At 44.5% G+C, this 18,160-nt stretch overlaps 1 protein-coding gene across 1 annotated transcript; it reads right to left on the bottom strand.

The window, feature by feature from the left end:
- Window positions 1-11,355: 11,355 nt before the first annotated feature.
- Window positions 11,356-12,483, bottom strand: LOC123048434 (non-specific lipid-transfer protein C6-like). Its single transcript, XM_044471537.1, has 3 exons — window positions 11,907-12,483; window positions 11,751-11,813; window positions 11,356-11,603 (listed from the first exon to the last, which is right to left on the bottom strand). Exons 1-2 carry the CDS (start codon window positions 12,289-12,291, stop codon window positions 11,764-11,766), a joined length of 435 nt encoding a protein of 144 aa, XP_044327472.1. The 5' UTR covers window positions 12,292-12,483; the 3' UTR covers window positions 11,356-11,603; window positions 11,751-11,763.
- Window positions 12,484-18,160: the final 5,677 nt, after the last annotated feature.

Genomic DNA, 18,160 nt, shown 5'->3' with positions numbered 1-18,160 from the left:
GCACGAAACGGGACCAAAGCACTAGTAGAAAACAGGGCTTTCGTTCGGGCCTGGCCAGCCCATTAGTCCCGGTTCTGCAAGAACCGGGACCCATGGGGTGCATTAGTCCCGGTTCGTGAGCCCAGGGGGCCGGCCGGGGCCTCGTGGGCATTGGTCCCGGTTCGTTTCGACCCATTTGTTCCGGTTCTAGGCACGAACCGGGACCAATGGGCCTCGCTCCTGGCCCACATCCATTAGTCCCGGTTCGTGGCTCGAACCGGGACAGAAGGGGGAGCTTTAGTCCCGGTTCCAGCCACGAACCGGGATAAATGAGTTGCCTATATATACCCCATCGCCGCAGCAGAGCACTCCACAGTGCTCTGTTTTTTGTTGGCCGGGGAGGGGGAGGGCATTGGGTGCTCTAGCTCACCTCCTAAGCACATGAGGTGTTCGATGAAATGCCCGAGCCACACTAGTTAAGCTTTCTCCTCTCAAAGCTCGACCTCCGAGCTCCATCTTTCCCGAGATTTGTCTAGGTTTAGCGGTCCGTCATGTCCCGTCCCCGTCTTCACCACCGTTGATCGCCCGCGCCGATCTCGTCGCCGGCACCACCGTGGTGAGCCTCTTGTTCTTATCTTCTTTCTGAAAGAAAAAAAATTCTTACTTTAGATAGATACTTGTCTAATTTTCTTACTTTTATTATTCCTTCTTATTATATAGTGCGATGGTTTTGGTATCCGCCCCCGTCGTCCCTCGTCATGTCTATGATTCGGATGTGGTATATATATTATCTTTTTATAACTATTTGGTTCATTTATTGTTTATGACAATTATGCCGACCAACGTGACATAGATTTTATTTATCTAGGAGGTGGTTGAACTAGAAATTCCAACCGACCCTATTATTGAGAGCTTAAATTTAGTTCAAGAAGAAAACAATTACTTGAAGGAAAAAGTAAAAAAACTTGAGGAGAAGATGATATTGGAGTTGCATGTTGCGGATGTCGTCGATGATCACAAGATCAAGATGGATGCAATGCGGTTGAAGATTAGAAAGATTGGAAAATATGCCATTCATACCGAGGCTTGGTATCATTATGCAGTTGGATCAATTGTTACCTTGATTGCAATTATGATCGCATTTGTTGTTGCATTGAAATGTCTTACATAATTTCAACGTATGGTTTAATTAGATGCTCTGGAGAGCTATATGTTGTTCAATGAGAACTATGTATGTACTTTTGTTTTAATGTGATGATGAACTTCTATTAATTTGGTCACTTATCTATTCATGAGAGCTATATGTTGCCTTCAATTTCAGGGTCTTATAGCTCAAAATAATCAGTAAATGCATGAAAAATAACAAATGAAGTCAGAAAGGGTTGAAAATTGATGATGTGGCTTTGAATGGTGCATTTTGAACACAGGAAAACTATGGAGTTCAAATAAGTTCAAAAAAATGAAATCCCTTTGAAACAGACGAGTTTCCGTATGAAACCCTGATACTTCGTAAGAGATTGTCCGTTTTGTACACGAAGTACATCCAGTTTTTGCCGTAACCCTCTCTACTTTCTTGCACATGCTATGTGGGTGAAATGATGATACCATGCCAACTTTCAACCTTTTCAGAGTTCATTTGAAATGCTTTTCAATTTCAGGGTCTTATAGCTTAAAATAATCAGTAAATGCATGAAAACTAACAACTGAAGTCAGAAAGGGTTGAAAATTGATGATGTTGCTTTGAATGGTGCATTTTGAACACTGAAGTTAAGCGACGTGTAGGTGAGCATTGCGCCTCTCCGTCATCGTCTCTGCACGCAGGGCTTATAATCCGCTGCGACTTCCTCTCGCTTGGCGAGGTGGGACCGAAATTGATGCAGCTAAAATTATCAAAGTATTTTCTGTTCAAAATCATTAAAAGCAAAAAGAATTTTCATAAAAAACCTTTTTTGTTAGAAACTTTAATAGCAAAAAGAATTATCATAAAATAAAATAAATAAGTAATTAGAAACAAAATAAAATAAAATAAATAAGTATTTTGTTGTAAGTAGAAACAAAACAAAATAAATAAAGCAAAAAGAAAACAAAAAAACTGGGAAAAATAAAAAAATTGCCACCTACTGGGCAGACACGGCCTGAATACGACTAGAAACCCATCCATGGGCCAGGATTCAGGCCCGTAGAAGGCCCAGTAGGCCCATTAGGCATAGCAGTCACAATTAGGCCCGTAAGCCTGAGCTCGAGAGGGGTGCGGCAGTGGGGCTTATAAACCACTGTGCGCCCCTCTCAACTAGCGAGGTGGGACTAAACTCCCACTACCACGCTGGCACCAACCGAGACTAAAGGGGTGCATTGGTACCGGTTCGTGGCACCAACCGGGACCAATGCCCCCCTTTAGTCCCGGTTGGCGCCACCAACCGGGACCAAAGGCCTCTGCTTCCCGCTCTTTGCCTTAATGGCTACGGTGGTCGAAAAGGTTCTCTCCGCGAAGAGCAGGTTGAATGAGGCCTTCATGAGCCTTCTAAGGGGTTTTGAGGATTGTGATGTAATTTTGTCAATAGAATAATATTGACCGAATGCACCTGTTGTATATGCAGTAGCCCCTGAGACTCGGATCGCCTTCAAAAGGAAGTGATCGGAGGATCGAAAAGATATTTTCAGGTACTAATCTTGGTTAAATTTGGAATGCAGGCTGTCTCCCCTCCTGCCGCTGCCCGAAATTCGGAGGTAACCGAGCTGCAGCGAAAGCTGGATATTGTAGAGGATGACATTGCCTTGATCAACAGGCGTCTTGACGACTCGCAAGGTATATATTTTCGAGCGTTCCTTACGCCAACGTGCTTATAATGTAAGCATGACTCTGAAGAGAGTTTGACATAAAATTTGCATCAATGCAGATGGTGCTGCCGCCGTGAAAACTCTTCGGGCGGAGCTAGCCCGGGCGAAGGAACAGGGCCGGTTTAGCAATGCGGCTGCCGAAAAGGCATCGGCTGAATCGAAGGCTGAACAAGCCGCGCGGCGCCAGGACAAGGAGGCCATGTCTACCATGGCGCTCGAGTTAGAGAATGCGGCTAGCCGCTGTAAACTTCTAGAGAAGGAAAATGAAGCCAAAACGGCTGAACTTGACAAGGCCTTACGAGAGGCGAGAGAGGCGCAGTCTGAATCCAGGGCAGCCGTGAGGAGATCCGGCAAGCTAGGGAGATTGTGGCTGGCAAGCCCTTTTTGCTACAGGCTAAGTTCGGTGATCCGAACTATGCTCAGCTTAACCAAGTATGGAGTTCTCCGGACAAATTTTTAGACTTGCCGAAGAGTTCTTCCGATGCGGCGCAGTTTTATCAGGCGCAAGAGGGGTATGCAAAGGAGAAGCTTTTCTGGTCGCAATTCGGCGCGTCGAAGCGCCCTCTGTTGCTGAATGAACAGATGTCCCAGTGGGCCGAGCTGCATAGGATGTCCGGCGACGCCATGAAGAACGTCGTAATCCGGTTGTGGCCCAGTGAGCCTATTCCGAGTAGTTATTTTGGCCTGGTGCGGCGGCTTGTCGACGCGGTGCCACATATTAACGCTGTGAAGCGGTCGGCGTGCATTGAGGGTGCACGGATGGCCTTTGCCCGAGTCAAAACATTTTGGGGAAGGATGAAGGCCATCGATGTTGCGGCGAGGAGTCCACCCAAGGGCAAGGACCGTTATGAGCCGGAGCACTATTTTGAGGATGTCTTAGAGGCCGCCCGCTTGGTAGAGGGCCAATGCTCGAAAGACATAATGTTCGATTAATTTGTATAATGGTTGAAACAGACAACTTTATAGTTAGTCTATTTATATTTTATGTAAAAGCTTGAATACCTCCTGTGCGGCCGTTTTAGTATAATCTGAAAGTTTTCCAGACGTCGGCTTCAGCCCCCTCGTAGGAAATATGGGGGTGTTCGGAAAAGCATTGAATCACTCTTTATCCAATGTCTTGGTCCATAAAGGAGGTGATAATGCGGCGCACCAGGCAATCGGACTATAGGACGTTAACACTTTCACTTAGCCATAGGAGTTTTACGGTGGGGCTACGACAAAGCCCCTGGTATGTATGCGGCGTATGATAATACGGTGCCTTACATGTTTTTGATCTAAAAAAGATCCTTCATGTAACACGGAGAATCGCTAAAGATTCGAGTAAGTCGTCAAGTGGTTGACCAGCTCTCGCCGCATCATGACAGTCAGTTTTCGGCTTTCTCTACTGAGGTGCTCATCTGGTTGAAGCCAGGGCACAATCGCAGTAGTTCTCCCTTTACTACCCTAGACGATAGAGCGGAATGTAGGGTAGCAAGCACAGGAGCCGGGCAACCCAACTATTGACCAAAGACAATGATTCGGAGCTGATGCATATAAGGCCAAACTTGCGACGCCGAAGTATGCTATAAAGCTGTTCGGACTTTGATTGGCGACTCGTTTGTTCCCATACCGAGCCCCTGGCGAGATATGCTAAGGTGTGTTTTGTAATACAGCCATTACGGCCGCACTCATAGTAGGAAGAGAGTGGAAGATTAGTTTGGATATAATTTACTGGGAGTAGAGCAATAAGCCAATGATAGATTCATATATAAAAAGAAAAAAAACCACAACCCGGCTATTTGACATGCTCGGGGTCGGGAACGGAGGAAAAAGGTATAGTACGGGCTCAAAATAAGGAGTGCGGTCTACAAAAGCTATTTTGGACCTCCTGTCGCACGTCTGCGCCACCCGTCCTCTGGGGGGAGTCCTTAACGGAAGCAACCCCCTTAGGTGAGTACGGATCCGAACTCAGATAGAGTCCGTTGTATTTGCTGTTCTGTTGGTCACCTGTTTATAATAAAGAAAAGTAAATAAAATGGATAAAAAATGTTACGGGAATGCTTGCAGGGTTGTCCGTATTGTGCTTCCGCCGATGCCCGTGGTATCTTGAGCGCGTAGTGATGTACGGGTGGTGTAAATCCTACCAGCATATATAGTGGGTGGGTGGCGGAAGCCGAGCTGCTATTTCCGCTCCAGTAGTGGTCGAACGCCGGAGGGAAACTGCTTCTGGTCCCTGGTGTTCGGCTGACGAGCCGCGCCGTCATCTTTATCGCTTGGTGGCCTTCTCCCCTTGTATTCAGCATTAAGCTTGCCTGCCTGCTTAAAATACCAACAGTTTCTGTTGGTATGATTAGCTGGCCTATCAGGATGGCCGTGAATCTGACAAGGTCAGTCCAATATCCTGTCAAGGGCGGATGGTCCGTCCTGTTTGGCCTTTAATGGCTTCTTCCGTTGACCGGGTTCCGGATTGTGAAATCCGGCGTTGACCGCTGTATCGCGTAATTTAACATTATTGCTGCGACTGTTGTGCACATTTAGTCGTGGCTTCCCGTTGCTGTCTCGGATTTCGGAAGTGCCCGGGTCGTTGGGGTTGTTGCTTTTACGAGCGAGCCAGTTGTCTTCTCCCGCACAAAAGTGAGTCACTAGAGCAGTAAGGGCTGTCATGGATTTAGGTCCTTCCTGGCCGAGATGCCGTGCTAGCCATTCATCCCGGATGCTATGTTTGAAGGCCGCAAGGGCTTCTGCGTCCGGACAGTCGGCAATTTGGTTCTTTTGACTAAGAACCTAGTCCAGAGTTACCTGGCTGACTCGCCGGGCTGTTGGACAATATGACTTATATCATCGGCATCTGGTGGCCGAACATATGTTCCTTGGAAGTTGCCACGAAAGGCGTCTTCCAAATCTTCCCAGCTGCCAATAGAGTTTTCTGGCAAACTGTTTAGCCAGTACCGTGCTGGCCCCTTAAGCTTGAGAGGCAGGTATTTAATGGCATGAAGGTCGTCTGTGCGAGCCAGGTGGATATGGAGGAGGTAGTCCTCGAGCCATACTGCGGGGTCTGTTGTTCCATCGTATGATTCGATGTTGATAGGTTTAAACCCGTCTAGAAATTCGTGATCCATTACTTCGTCGGTGAAGCAAAGCGGGTGTGCGGCTCCTCTGCATTGGGCCACACTGTGAAGCACCTCCGTTGGATGCCGATGGTGGCGTCGGGCGTGGTTGGCTCTGTGTAGTCCGACTGATGGAGCATCATCGCCGGTCGGGTCACATCTCCGCGGTCTGTGCGTCGACTTTGTCTGTCCTGCTCCGCCCACTAAGCTTTGGCGGATATCGTGATTGTTTTCCCGAACCGTCTTGTTCTTACGGCCGGATTGGTTAGTATGCTGTTCTTTCTTAGGTTCCTTGCAGTGGCTATAAGCCGGCGTTTAAAGCGCTCCTGCTTGAGAGGTTCCTCAGGCATGATAAAATCCTCATTGTCGAGGATCTCCTCTTCCTCGGAGAGTGGGAGATAATTATTGTCCTCCGAGTCTTCGTATGTGGCCTTTTCATCAGAGCTATCTTGCCTACTTTCCTCTTCGGATTCTGCCTCAGCAGGGCCTTCATTGTCCGGAATGTTGTCTTTAGCAGTGTTTTCTCTTTGGCGATGTGGCCTGGGGCGCCACCGTGGGAGCTGGTGTTCCGACTGTGTGCCAGAAGGTTTATTCTTGACGGTATTCTCCTTGCTGCTGAGATCGTCGTCAGGTGTGTCTATCATACACACATCATACCAGGTAGTGTCCCTCCCGTGTCTGGCGGGTGGAAAGCTCTGACTCTGCCCCTCATCGTCGTCCAGACCGTCGATGTCTTCGGAGCGGGGGTCAGGCGTGTTGGTTGAGTCTTCAACGGTGGCTATGGAGTGGGTGGCGGGTGGGGAACGAAACTCCTCATCGTCCGCCTCTAGCTCGAAACGAACATAGTTCGGCTGTGAATCTTCCTCCAAGGACAATTTCTTCAAAGAATTTAGTACGTCGCCCAAAGGCGAATGCTGGAAGATGTCTGCGACGCTAAATTTGAAAATCGATAACCGATCCAGCTCGGTGTCCGCAGGCGCATCTGGACCGGAACGTATGGCCGGATACGAGTCCGGGGTTCCATTGACGCAAGCATTGCAGGACGTCGGGCCCATGTGCGGCTCCAACGCTGTAGGCTTTGTGTCCTCGGAGGGCGCGATCTGCTTCAGTTCTGAAGCCGTTGCAGCGACATGATCCATCTCCTGGACGTAGTCCGATAACATATTTAAGTCATGTTCATCGGAGCACGGGGAAGCAACTGCCGCGGTCTTGAATCCACTGAAGATCAAGTCTCCACGGATATCCGCGGCGTAGTTTAGGCTTCCAAATCTGACCTGGTGGCCAGGGGCGTAGCTATCGATCTGCTCCAGACGGCCAAGCGAGTTGGCCCGCAGTACGAAGCCGCCGAACACAAAGATTTGTCCGGGGAGGAAGGTTTCTCCCTGGACGGTGTCATTACTGACGATCGAAGGGTCCATCGAATCCTTTCGTCGACGGCACAGTGGAACTCTCAATGAAAGCACCAATGTAGGTGTCAAAACCGGCGGATCTCGGGTAGGGGGTCCCGAACTGTGCTTCTAGGATCAATGGTAACAGGAGACGGGGGACACGATGTTTACCCAGGTTCAGGCCCTCTCTATGGAGGTAATACCCTACTTCCTGCTTGATTGATCTTGATGAATATGAGTGTTACAAGAGTTGATCTACCACGAGATCGTAATGGCTAAACCCTAGAAGTCTAGCCTATGAGTATATGGTAATGAATCTGTCATATCCGGACTATGCTCTCCGGTTTATATAGACACCGGAGAGATCTAGGGTTACATGAGGTCGGTTACATAAGAGGGAATCTTCATAGTCGATCGCCTAGCTTGCCTTCCACGCCAAGTAGAGTCTAATCCAGACACGGGTATAGTCTTCAGCCTTCGTGTCTTCGCAGCCAATCGATCCGGCCCATGGATAACAGGCCGGACGCCCGAGGACCCCTTAGTCCAGGCCTCCCTCACTCGATATGTCCTTTTTTAGAAAGATAATTAAACGATATTTCGGGTTGACTTTAAGTCTGTCGAGTCTCCACCATATATGAGAGGACGAAGAATCCCGACTGTTGTCATGGGGGTAGCTTCTCCTTCGTTTCCGTGTGCTAGAAAATTTGGTGTAATGCACTCGGGAACGAAAGGAGGAGCTACCATCACCGACGGTCGGAAATGTCAGAGAGGAATCAGTGAGGGAGAGTCTCCACCATATATATATGAGAGGACGAAGAATCCTGTCGTGGGGGTAGCTTCTCCTTCATTCCCGTGTGCTAGACAATTTGGTGTAATGCACACGGGAATGAAAGGAGGAGCTACCATCACCAACGGTCGAATATGTACACCACGTGAGTTGAGAGTTTTCAAGAAAAGACTCGACAGACCGATAGTCAAACCGTGATGAATAATAATGATCTAATTTAGGTTTTTTAGTACATATATTTAATTGTACAAGTTTAATATTTGAATTATGAACATAGGAAATGTCGTACTCGGACGACGAAAGTCTCCCGGGGGAGTGCGATTGGTGCCACGACGACTGAGGTCTGTGCGACAGGCCTCACCTAGACGAAGATCGGCGCTTCAGCATTAAGCTCGAGGAGACCTTCAACGTTGAAACGGTACGCAACGACGACAAGTGTTTTTTTCATAATTAAGCACGACTTCAACTATTTCAATGTGTAATTTTCATGTTTTACAATTCTACTAGCTTATCCCATGCCATGCAAGACGCTATGTCTTGGAGAGGATGGGTTTTGAAGACCATGAAAGTATGGAAACAAAGAAAATTCACCTAAGGACCCATCATGGTATGGATTTTGAAGTAAATCTGTACAATTCTGAGAGCGTAACCCATTTTGGTTGCAAAAATTGGGAAGCACTTTGCAAGATGTATAGTTTTCATGAGGATATGCTTGTCACCATGGATCTTGGTGATCCTGAAATCGAGCAAGACGATATGGACATTTGGGTCCTTGTTGATACGCCTCCAATTCTACGGCTATGTGAGTTTCTCAAACATAGTTATAAACTAATTTATATTGTTTATTTCAAAATAGTTGATAGCTTATTTCCATTGACAGCTTATTTTCATTCTTCAAAGAATGTGCGGAAGATGGTAGACAAAACCCACTACACCGATGACTGCGAATTAACTTATCAGGAGAAAAATCATCTGATCACATTTTGTACTGATCTTGAGAATTACAATATCTACAATCAAACTCCTCAACATTATGGTCAATACGTGCCACTAGTGCACGTGTTGAACCATGGTAACTACCATGGAGATACCCTGATAAGATTTTTTACTATTACGACATCCGTGCATTTTTTGCATACTTCTAAAACTAGTACATCATTGCTAACTACGAAGTTATTACTATGTTTTCAACAGATAATTCCGAATGATTGTGTGCCTCATCTGATGTATGAGCATGGTCGCCTTGATGTTTTGAACATACAGCCAGGTCATCCTACGAATCTCAACTGTCCATACCGGATTTCTAAAAGAAGTGGAGACATGAAAATCAAAGAATGGAAAAAATGTATGGACAGTCGTAAGGAGGTTCTTCGAAGCAAAAGGAAGCGAAGCGCAAGAATTGTAGACAGGATGATCTACATTCTCCATAATGGAGAGTCAGGGTCTACATCGTTTGATGCTATTTTACCTTAAAAAGGGTATTTAATTAGGTCCTACCTAATACTGATGATCATGTGCTAAGAACAATTAAGTAGGGTTGGTTCGATGACTATGAGGATGATGATCATATGACTTGTTATTAATAACGAGTAGAAGTTGTATGATGATGATTAGTATGACTTGTTATTATGATGATGCATGATGCGAGCATGAAGAGTTATTATATATCAGTGGGTGAAATGAACATGGATTTGATTGAAGTGAAGGCAACATGCATGGTGCATGTCGAAAGTAGTACAATCCAAACTTGATCAAGTTAGGATTAGTATTACTTTCGACATGCACCACATGTGGCCTTCACTTCAATCTAAGCCACGTTTAGGCATAGCAGTAGCGTTCGTAAACCAAGCACGGAGATAAGAGAGGACACTTCTCTCTATTAGCTAGCTAACAACCTAAATTAACCCCCAAAACCCCTAAACCACCCCCTTTAAAAAACAAAAACCTCAGATGCCTTTTTGTCCTGGTTGGTGCCACCAACCGGGACCAAAGGCCCTCCTGTCTGGGCTCGCCGCTGCGGCCACGTGGAGGCCCATCTGTCCCGGTTCGTATAAGAACCGGGACTAAAGGCCTAGGGCTTTAGTAACGACCCTTTAGTCCCGGATCCACAACCGGGACAGTTGGGCCTTACGAACTGGGATAAATGGCCCTTTTTCTACTAGTGTATGCCGGCTAAGTCTCTCAGAGGTGCTCATAGGTGTAGGATGTGCATGTGTGCTTTTATAGGGGTGAGTGTATGCTTGTGTGTGTGAGGGACTTTGATTGTACTGTGTTCCAAAAAGTCATCACATTTACATTACTTATTCGTGTTGTCTTTGACTGGATATTAATCGGAATTGATCTGCCTACGACTAAGCCGAGTGCGATGTATCACACACAGTTTTTGTCTAGCGTGTGCGAAAGGGTGGCTTAATAGCACCATTCTACATTAGTGACTTTTGTGTACAAAGATGCAAAAACTAGACATGACTTATATTTTTCTCATCTCTACAAGACGCACACTTGATATATTGTATTCTAACTGTAATCAACAAAAACAACATTTATGTCGCTATCCTAGTTCTTTTGCTAAGTTTGTGTTTGAACAACATCACTCATATAATTAATGTAGGAAAAAATGTGCATTGGTATTTTGGATCTTCCATAATTGTCGGCTTATTACCCAGCAATGTGCCCCACTAAGAGCTAGTATTCTAAAAGTAAAATAATATTACTTCAATTTATCTCAAGTGATCTTTTGCAACACTAAATATTTTTGTGCGTAAAGGCAGATTTCGAGACAGGTGTTAGGTGTTGCCCGAGCAATGCCGCTATTTTGTTAAACGGAATCAATATATATGTTTAAAGCAAAATCATGCATAGCCTTAGAGTTGACTGCGGTCAATATATATGTTTGTTCCCCCGCAAAAAAAAAATTATGTTTGTTAGAACCGAATGTACCTCAAAAAATTGCTCCACGAGAGATCGACACGCTAAAATGTGGAAGCACAAGGCTCATGCTCCGCCGACTCAATCTGGTATATCACCTAACATTTAGTTGGCTCTTTGCGCACAGGCGAACGTTGGGGTCGCGGCAAGGCACGCGATCGAGTTTCTCTGGCCTGAGTTCATGCAAGAGGCGCGCCGGTGATCTTACCCCATTTTCCGGGAGCGCCTGAAACCACGTGCTCGTGTTGGCCTTTGGGTCGGGTTGGGCCTAAGGATGACCGCACGAGCATGACACACATGATTACATGACTAAGGACTTGGCACATTTTCGGACTAGTGATGCGTTCATTACCAAATTGCACACACATACATCGAATACTCCCTAGTCGAACACATAAACAACGGTTAAAGAGACATATAGTTGGACGGTGACAAATAATTTGTTTTCTCGCAAATGAAGCTACACATTCTCCCTAAATCGAACTACGAACTAGCACTATCTCTTCTAAGAATGATGCTGACGGATCTTGACATACGGCATCTTCAGCTTCCATGCATGCATCTTGTTTCTGTAACGCTACAACGACGACGATGGCTCTGCAAAGAGCAAATCAAGAGAAGTTAAAGTACGATACATAAATAAGTATACCTCACCCTAAAAGAAGTATACCTAGTTGATTCAGCCATGCATGAATAAATGGGCACAAAAAATTGGTTCAATTTATCTGGAAATAAACTGGTTACCTGACTTGCCCGATCAAGGAGCAGCTTTAGGGGTAGGTGCGGCCCTCATTGGTGGCACGGGTCCTGCTCCCGATCCATCAAAAAGACTCACATTAAAAACGGGCTAGCACAATCAGAAATGCACAAAACAGTTTACACTATTAAGCAACAACTTACCTTCGCAGGAACCAAATTCACCGGGCCTTGAGTCGCAGATGATCATCGTACGAATGAATTTATCTCTATCCACGGTCGCCGACATGAGCTTGTCGAGATCGGTGCCCTCCAGTATGCGGCAGAGGCAGATGGGAGCATCTTGGACGAGCGACCTGAGGCCGTCGCAGCACTTGCCCTGGTTCGTAGGCTCGGGTGCGGTGCTGCTGGTGAGGAAATCCTTGCATGGCATCAGCCCCATCAGCGGCGTCCGGCACTCCTTCGGCTGTGGTTCGACGGGGACGGAGGCGGCGGAGGTCGAGGAGGTGGTGGCGGCGGCCGTGGACAGAATATGGGTGGTATACAAAATATCTCTGGTATAAACGAAAAGCAAGGGATGATGCACCATGACCAAGATGATGGTTTCGCTACTAAGTCGCTGTTGGTGGAGGGAGCGGGGGCCCTGGCCGTGACGGCTGCCGCCGAAGTCTCCGGCATGGCGGCGATCAGAACGACGGCGAGGAACAAGCTGGCGAGATGGGACTTGGATGGCGCCATGGGTCGGTCTCTTTCTTGGTTTGTGCTTGCTGGCCAGATGTGAATGGTGCCACGAAGGTCTTATGGTTTGTGATCAGTGAATGTATATATAGGGTGGATGCACGTGAAGTACGCATGATGCGTTGGGATAAGGAGATAAGAGATGTTTTCTGTTGGAGCCGATCCATATCCTGTTTCCTTGATCTCCTCGCGTACCTTTTGATGGTTTGTTAGGCAGGAGTGTTAGTGCGTGATTATGTTATTTTAGTTAGTGCGTGAGTGCTTAGTTCGTTAGTATCTAAACCTTCAACCGGTGATTATGTTAGTTTAGTTAGTGTGTGTAGTTTAGTTGAGCCCATGCAACGACGGGTCGGACAGTCCATCCACGGCGCGGTCGGTGCCATGGACGGCTGGCCAAGTTCAACGGAGCAGAACCAGCAAAGGCAAAACTCTTCAGGGCTTGGCCTCTTCAAGCATTCTAACGACAGTAAAAATAAAAGCAGCAAACTGCAAGCACTTCTATTCTCTAGCATAAAACTGCAAAGCTTGGACAGATTATAGAATGCAAAAGCTGAACCAATTACACAGGTAACTTTGAACAATATGCGGCATAACACCGCAAGCACTTGAAATGGTTAAACAAGGAAGCATCTGTGTTTGTACCGTGTTTCTAGAAAAAGATGAAACAGTTGCACAAGGCACGGGGATCCTCTGACGTGAGCGATCCTGCCTGTGAGTCACTGACACGTGGGTCCCACCAAGAATGGGGCCGACCTGTCAGAGGCTGAAATGCAGGGATAGCTACGTCAAATGGTCCATATCCCAATGCAAAAACCTAAGATGACGCAAGCATAAATTGAACCGATTATGTAGCATAGCATTGAAATTCTCTAGACTGAAATTATGTCCACTTATCATTCAAACTAGGTAATCTTTTGTCCACGGGCTACTAGTTGGGCTAGGACTAGAGTAGTGGCCCAAGAAAGGGGGATTCCCTCCATCATATGTAAGTTTTTCTTCTTGGCTTGAGTTTCTTTGTTGCTTTGCCCCCCGTCTTTGCCTTAATGTTTAATTTGCTCTTCTTTCTTTGACTTGTTGGCCATGAAGACTTTTGGAAGTTTGTTGACCAGGGTGACTTGCTTGTACCCACTGTAGCTTGCTTGGACTTTTGTTGACCTCCTTGACTTGTGTTGACTACCTTTGAATTTTGTTGACCATTGGTCCATGTGGATTGCCATGTAGAACTCAGAAGGGACCCTATAATTTTGGCTATTCTCAACACTACCCCCAAGGACATATGAATCACATATTTGGTAAGGCTTGAATTCGAACTTGCAGCTTTTATTCATGATATGAGAAAAGATGAAAGATTTTGATGTCTACGTATATGAGTGAGTTGTCTGTTATGTTCACAAAAAGGCCTGGTCTTCATCATTTGGTCTACTTTCTTACCAAATTGGTACCAATGTTACCGGTGGCAATAGGTACGATCTGATGAACCATTGCTCAGTTACAATTACTAGCAAAAGAGCCCGTGCATTGCAACGGGAGAGAAAACATAACACACTCTCTTAACCCAACAACCATCACTCAAGACCACAATAGGTCCATCTCCTTTATTTTTGCGAGGCATCATATTTGTGTTGCCGCTTATCCTCCTTCTCACCCTCGCCGGCGATAGCCTCGGTGTTCACACAAAACAACAAAAAACGTGTTTGAATATGGTTAATCCTAAGGCGTCTCACTCTCTCTCTCTCCCCCTCTCTCTCTCTCTCGCGCGCGCGATGAGAAATCTGTGGTTTTCCCCTACCACATTTTTCAGAGGTATGCTTGTGTAGTTATCGATGTTTTCTTTTCCCTATATGGTTATAGTGGGGTGTTTATTTGCAATCCGGATCGCCGACGGTACGAAAGAAAAACGGATCTTGCGCTATAAATTATAAGTTTGCTTCCAAAACAATATTTAAAAAAAATTAACAGGTAAAATTAACATCATATTTAGATTCCACACATTTTTCTAATAAAATTTAACATATAATGTTAAAATCGAAGTTACGGTTTAAAAGATACGGATAATTTAGAAAATCATTTGTTTGATTCGTTTTAACTTAAAACAGGACTGCGGGTTGAATTCTCTGAAACAGAGGGACTTTTATGAAAAATGCCATGACGGACGACCAGAAACCCAATTTGCTTTATTATTAGGTAAAGATTGAGCGATGCGTATTCTTGAAAGTAAGTGAAGATGACATAGTTAAAGCTTTCATGGAAAAGCACACTTAACCTAATGTCGTAGTTTTCTAATTATGTGCATCTTGCATGTAAGACTATTTCTATTTCTAATTACAAATTTGGAATATATTTCATGAACTAAAATCTTATGCGGCATGATTGGGATATTTATGTGCTTTTGTTAAATATTGTATGACACTTGGATTAGGTAGATTATAATTGGAGTGTGCACACCCTCCATTTCCCCACCACTGCTTTGTAGTGTGTGCTAGAGTGTATGTTGGTACCTAGGTCAGTTGGTGGATCCCTATCTTTGGATCTTGTAGGTTTCACTATTTAACTAGGTGGCACTCGTCCTAACCAATAGGTCGAAGTAAGCTAACAACAAGTTTGAAAAAAATCTATGAAACGAAATGGTTGGAATTTAAACCAAGTCTATTATTAGTGAATATTGATGGAGCAACTGATACATATCCATATATATAAAAACAGGCGGATCATCAGACAACCATTCATTGGATAAAATCTAGTCCATTATTAATAAAATTTCATGTACCAATTAGTATCTCCTTATCTGAAAAACCAGGAATGATTGTAAATCGAGTAACTATTAAAGAACATTGATGGAATAATTGATGTATATCCTTATCCAAAGAAAGATAAGACCATTCAATAAATGTTGAGCAAACATCTACAAGAAACGTTCTAAAGCTTTACATACAGAATTTACCTCTACTCTATATGTATATATATAGCACTGCCCAGATCAGAGAAAAGTGTAAGGAATCACACAATTTTAAGTTTTGTTGAAGGAAGACAGTTGCTTGTACCAATGGGTCATGGTCAGGGTCATGTTGTCATACCAATATTTCTCTTCTTTTCATTTGCACCTTACTACATCACTTTGGCCGAATCGATAGATCTGGGTGGCACTCTACAAACAAATGAGAAGGTATGCATTTAGCTTGTCAACACGTATAACCCTTTCTAATATTTCTTATGTATCCACCATGTTATTGTACCTACATGACCAGTTGATCATGACAAGTACCAATATTTGTATTCTGCTGTAATTATTCATTGTTAGTTATGTGGCCCATTAGATATTAGAACACCATATGTGCAAGGAAATAACTATGTTTTATGGACTTGGTACAACAATCGTCCTAACTTTCCGGATAAAACTTGTTTCTAGGATGGTACTCTTTCAAGATCCAATCCTTTTCACCTCAAAGGGAGAATGAAAACTGATGGAAAAGGCAACACTAAATCTCATGTATGACCCTCCCTCCCTCCCCCCTCCCTCCGTGTTAGATTTTCGTAACAGGAGGAAATATTTGTTCAAATTAAATTACATAGATATGTTTCTCTTTAGCACAATATAAAAAATTAATGCACCACACCCAATGGATTCAGAAACATATATTTTTTTCGCACAAAAAGTAAGAAACAGACCTGGTTTGACAAAGAACGCAATATACAAAATTAATGCACCACACCCAATGTATTCAGATACTGATCTGGTTTGACAAAGAATGCAATATATAAAAATTAGTACACCACACCCAATGGATTCAGAAACGGATCTAGTTTCATGCATGATCTATGTAATACTAATCCCGATGTGCAAACACTTAGCTTCGAGTGCACATCACACTTCCTTACCAAGAAGATCCATGTATGCATGGAAATGTTCTAGAGCTTTACATACAGGAACTTACCTCTACTCTATATGTATATATATAGCACTGCCCAGATCAGAGAAAAGTGTTAGGAACCACACAATTCTAAGTTTTGTTGAAGGAAGACAGTTGCTTGAAAAAATGGGTGAAACCTCCAACCGATTTGGTTATAGTAAGAAGAGGCAAGGAAGGTATGCCAACAAAATAGAGGAGTGAAACCTCCAACCGAGAAGAACCGGCATAACCTTCCAACATCGAAAACATCATAGAAGATGCGAGTGAACTCCGTTTTCGATGAACTCGAGCTTGTCATCAAGATGACCATAGGCTCCAAAACTCACAAAGAGAAGAACCAAACAAGAACCAAGAAATATGATGCAAGGATGCAATGGTTTGAACTCTCTACGAATGATACGATCAAGCTACTCATCGAGAGCCCCCCTTGATAGTACGGCAATCGATCCTATAACCTGGTCTCCCAACTACCATCACGAGACCGGTAAAATAGAAAACCTATCAAGGGCAAACCTTTGCCTTGCACATGGTCCACTTGAGCTAGATGATGACGATCTTGCCTCCCTCAAGTTGGACCACCTTTCTTGGTTGCGTTGACTCGATGAAGACTAGTTGATTGCTCCCCCATACTCCACTATGGGTGAGCCACTCTTCCGCACATCTTCACAAGTCCATTGTCACCACAATGGACGGCAAGCTTCAAGCATTTGATCTCTTCATGATGCTTCACTTGAACTTGCACACGGCAATGTTGATGACGATCACCACTTGATGTCATCCTCTCCATGGGTTGAGTGATATCTTCCTCTTGACGCAAGCCCATGAACACGTACCTAACCCCACATAGAACTCTCACATAGACCATGGGTTAGTACACAAAGCACAATGGACAATGCTTACCATACCATGGGATCACTTGATCCCTCTCGGTACATCTTCTACGCTTTGTGAGTTGATCAACTTGATTCACTCTTGACTTAGTCTTGATCAACCTAGAATCTTTCCAACTCTCTTCATTTGGATGATGTCTTGAAGGTAAACATGAATGATCACACAATCTTCTTCTTCAAGACATGCTTGCAATAAGCTCAACTCTCACATGACCAATCTTTGGATAATTCCTTAATAGCACCTTGGTCAACACAAACTCTCCTTGAAACCAACACATGTACTCCAAGAAAAGCCTACGGACAAAACCTTCAAATATAACTCAAGGCAACCATTAGTCCATAGAGATTGTCGTCAATTACCAAAACCAAACATGGGGGCACCACATGTTCTTTCACAGGATGACAGGCACACAATCATCACCAACTCTGTTTTTTATAAGAGTAGAGTAGAGATTTATTGCAGTTCATCGACACGTGATTTTGATGAGGCAATTCATACATATATATATGCTGGTACCATTTCTTCGTTTTTACCACACTAGTGTTTTGGGAGTTTTTCTAAGGCTTAGACTTCATACTACAGAGTTGCAGAACAATGTATAGTGTAGGATTCAAACCCCCCCCCCCCCCCCCCCCCCCCGCCCCCGGTGGTGTCTTACTGGCTTTTTCAAAGCAAATGCCAGTAGGCTCCGGCTCAACAATGGCTTACTATAATGATTATTCTTCCCAATTTTACAAATCAATTCTCTCTAGAGATCCGTCATCGTACCTTTTACAGGATGATACATACATATTGGGAACAAAATATGTATGACAACAGAATACAAGAGGGTAGGGGATCAGAGCTATGATATCTATGAACATATAATCATATTCGTCCTCTCAAAAAAGTAAAAAAACAAAACAAAATGGTTATATTCTA

The sequence above is a fragment of the Triticum aestivum genome, chromosome 2D (assembly GCF_018294505.1).
Source record: "Triticum aestivum cultivar Chinese Spring chromosome 2D, IWGSC CS RefSeq v2.1, whole genome shotgun sequence".
Classification (NCBI taxonomy): domain Eukaryota; kingdom Viridiplantae; phylum Streptophyta; class Magnoliopsida; order Poales; family Poaceae; genus Triticum; species Triticum aestivum.
Note: the sequence above shows the minus strand (reverse complement) of the source record. Positions and strands in the feature narration are given on the sequence as shown.

Bases quoted from the DNA above. Each gene is read 5' to 3' on its own strand.
- LOC123048434 (XM_044471537.1), bottom strand. From the start codon at position 12,291: ATGGTGCATCATCCCTTGCTTTTCGTTTATACCAGAGATATTTTGTAT. The intron at 11,814-11,906 runs GTAAGTTGTTGC...GATCGGGAGCAG, and splicing joins TGAATTTGGTTCCTGCGAAG to GACCCGTGCCACCAATGAGG.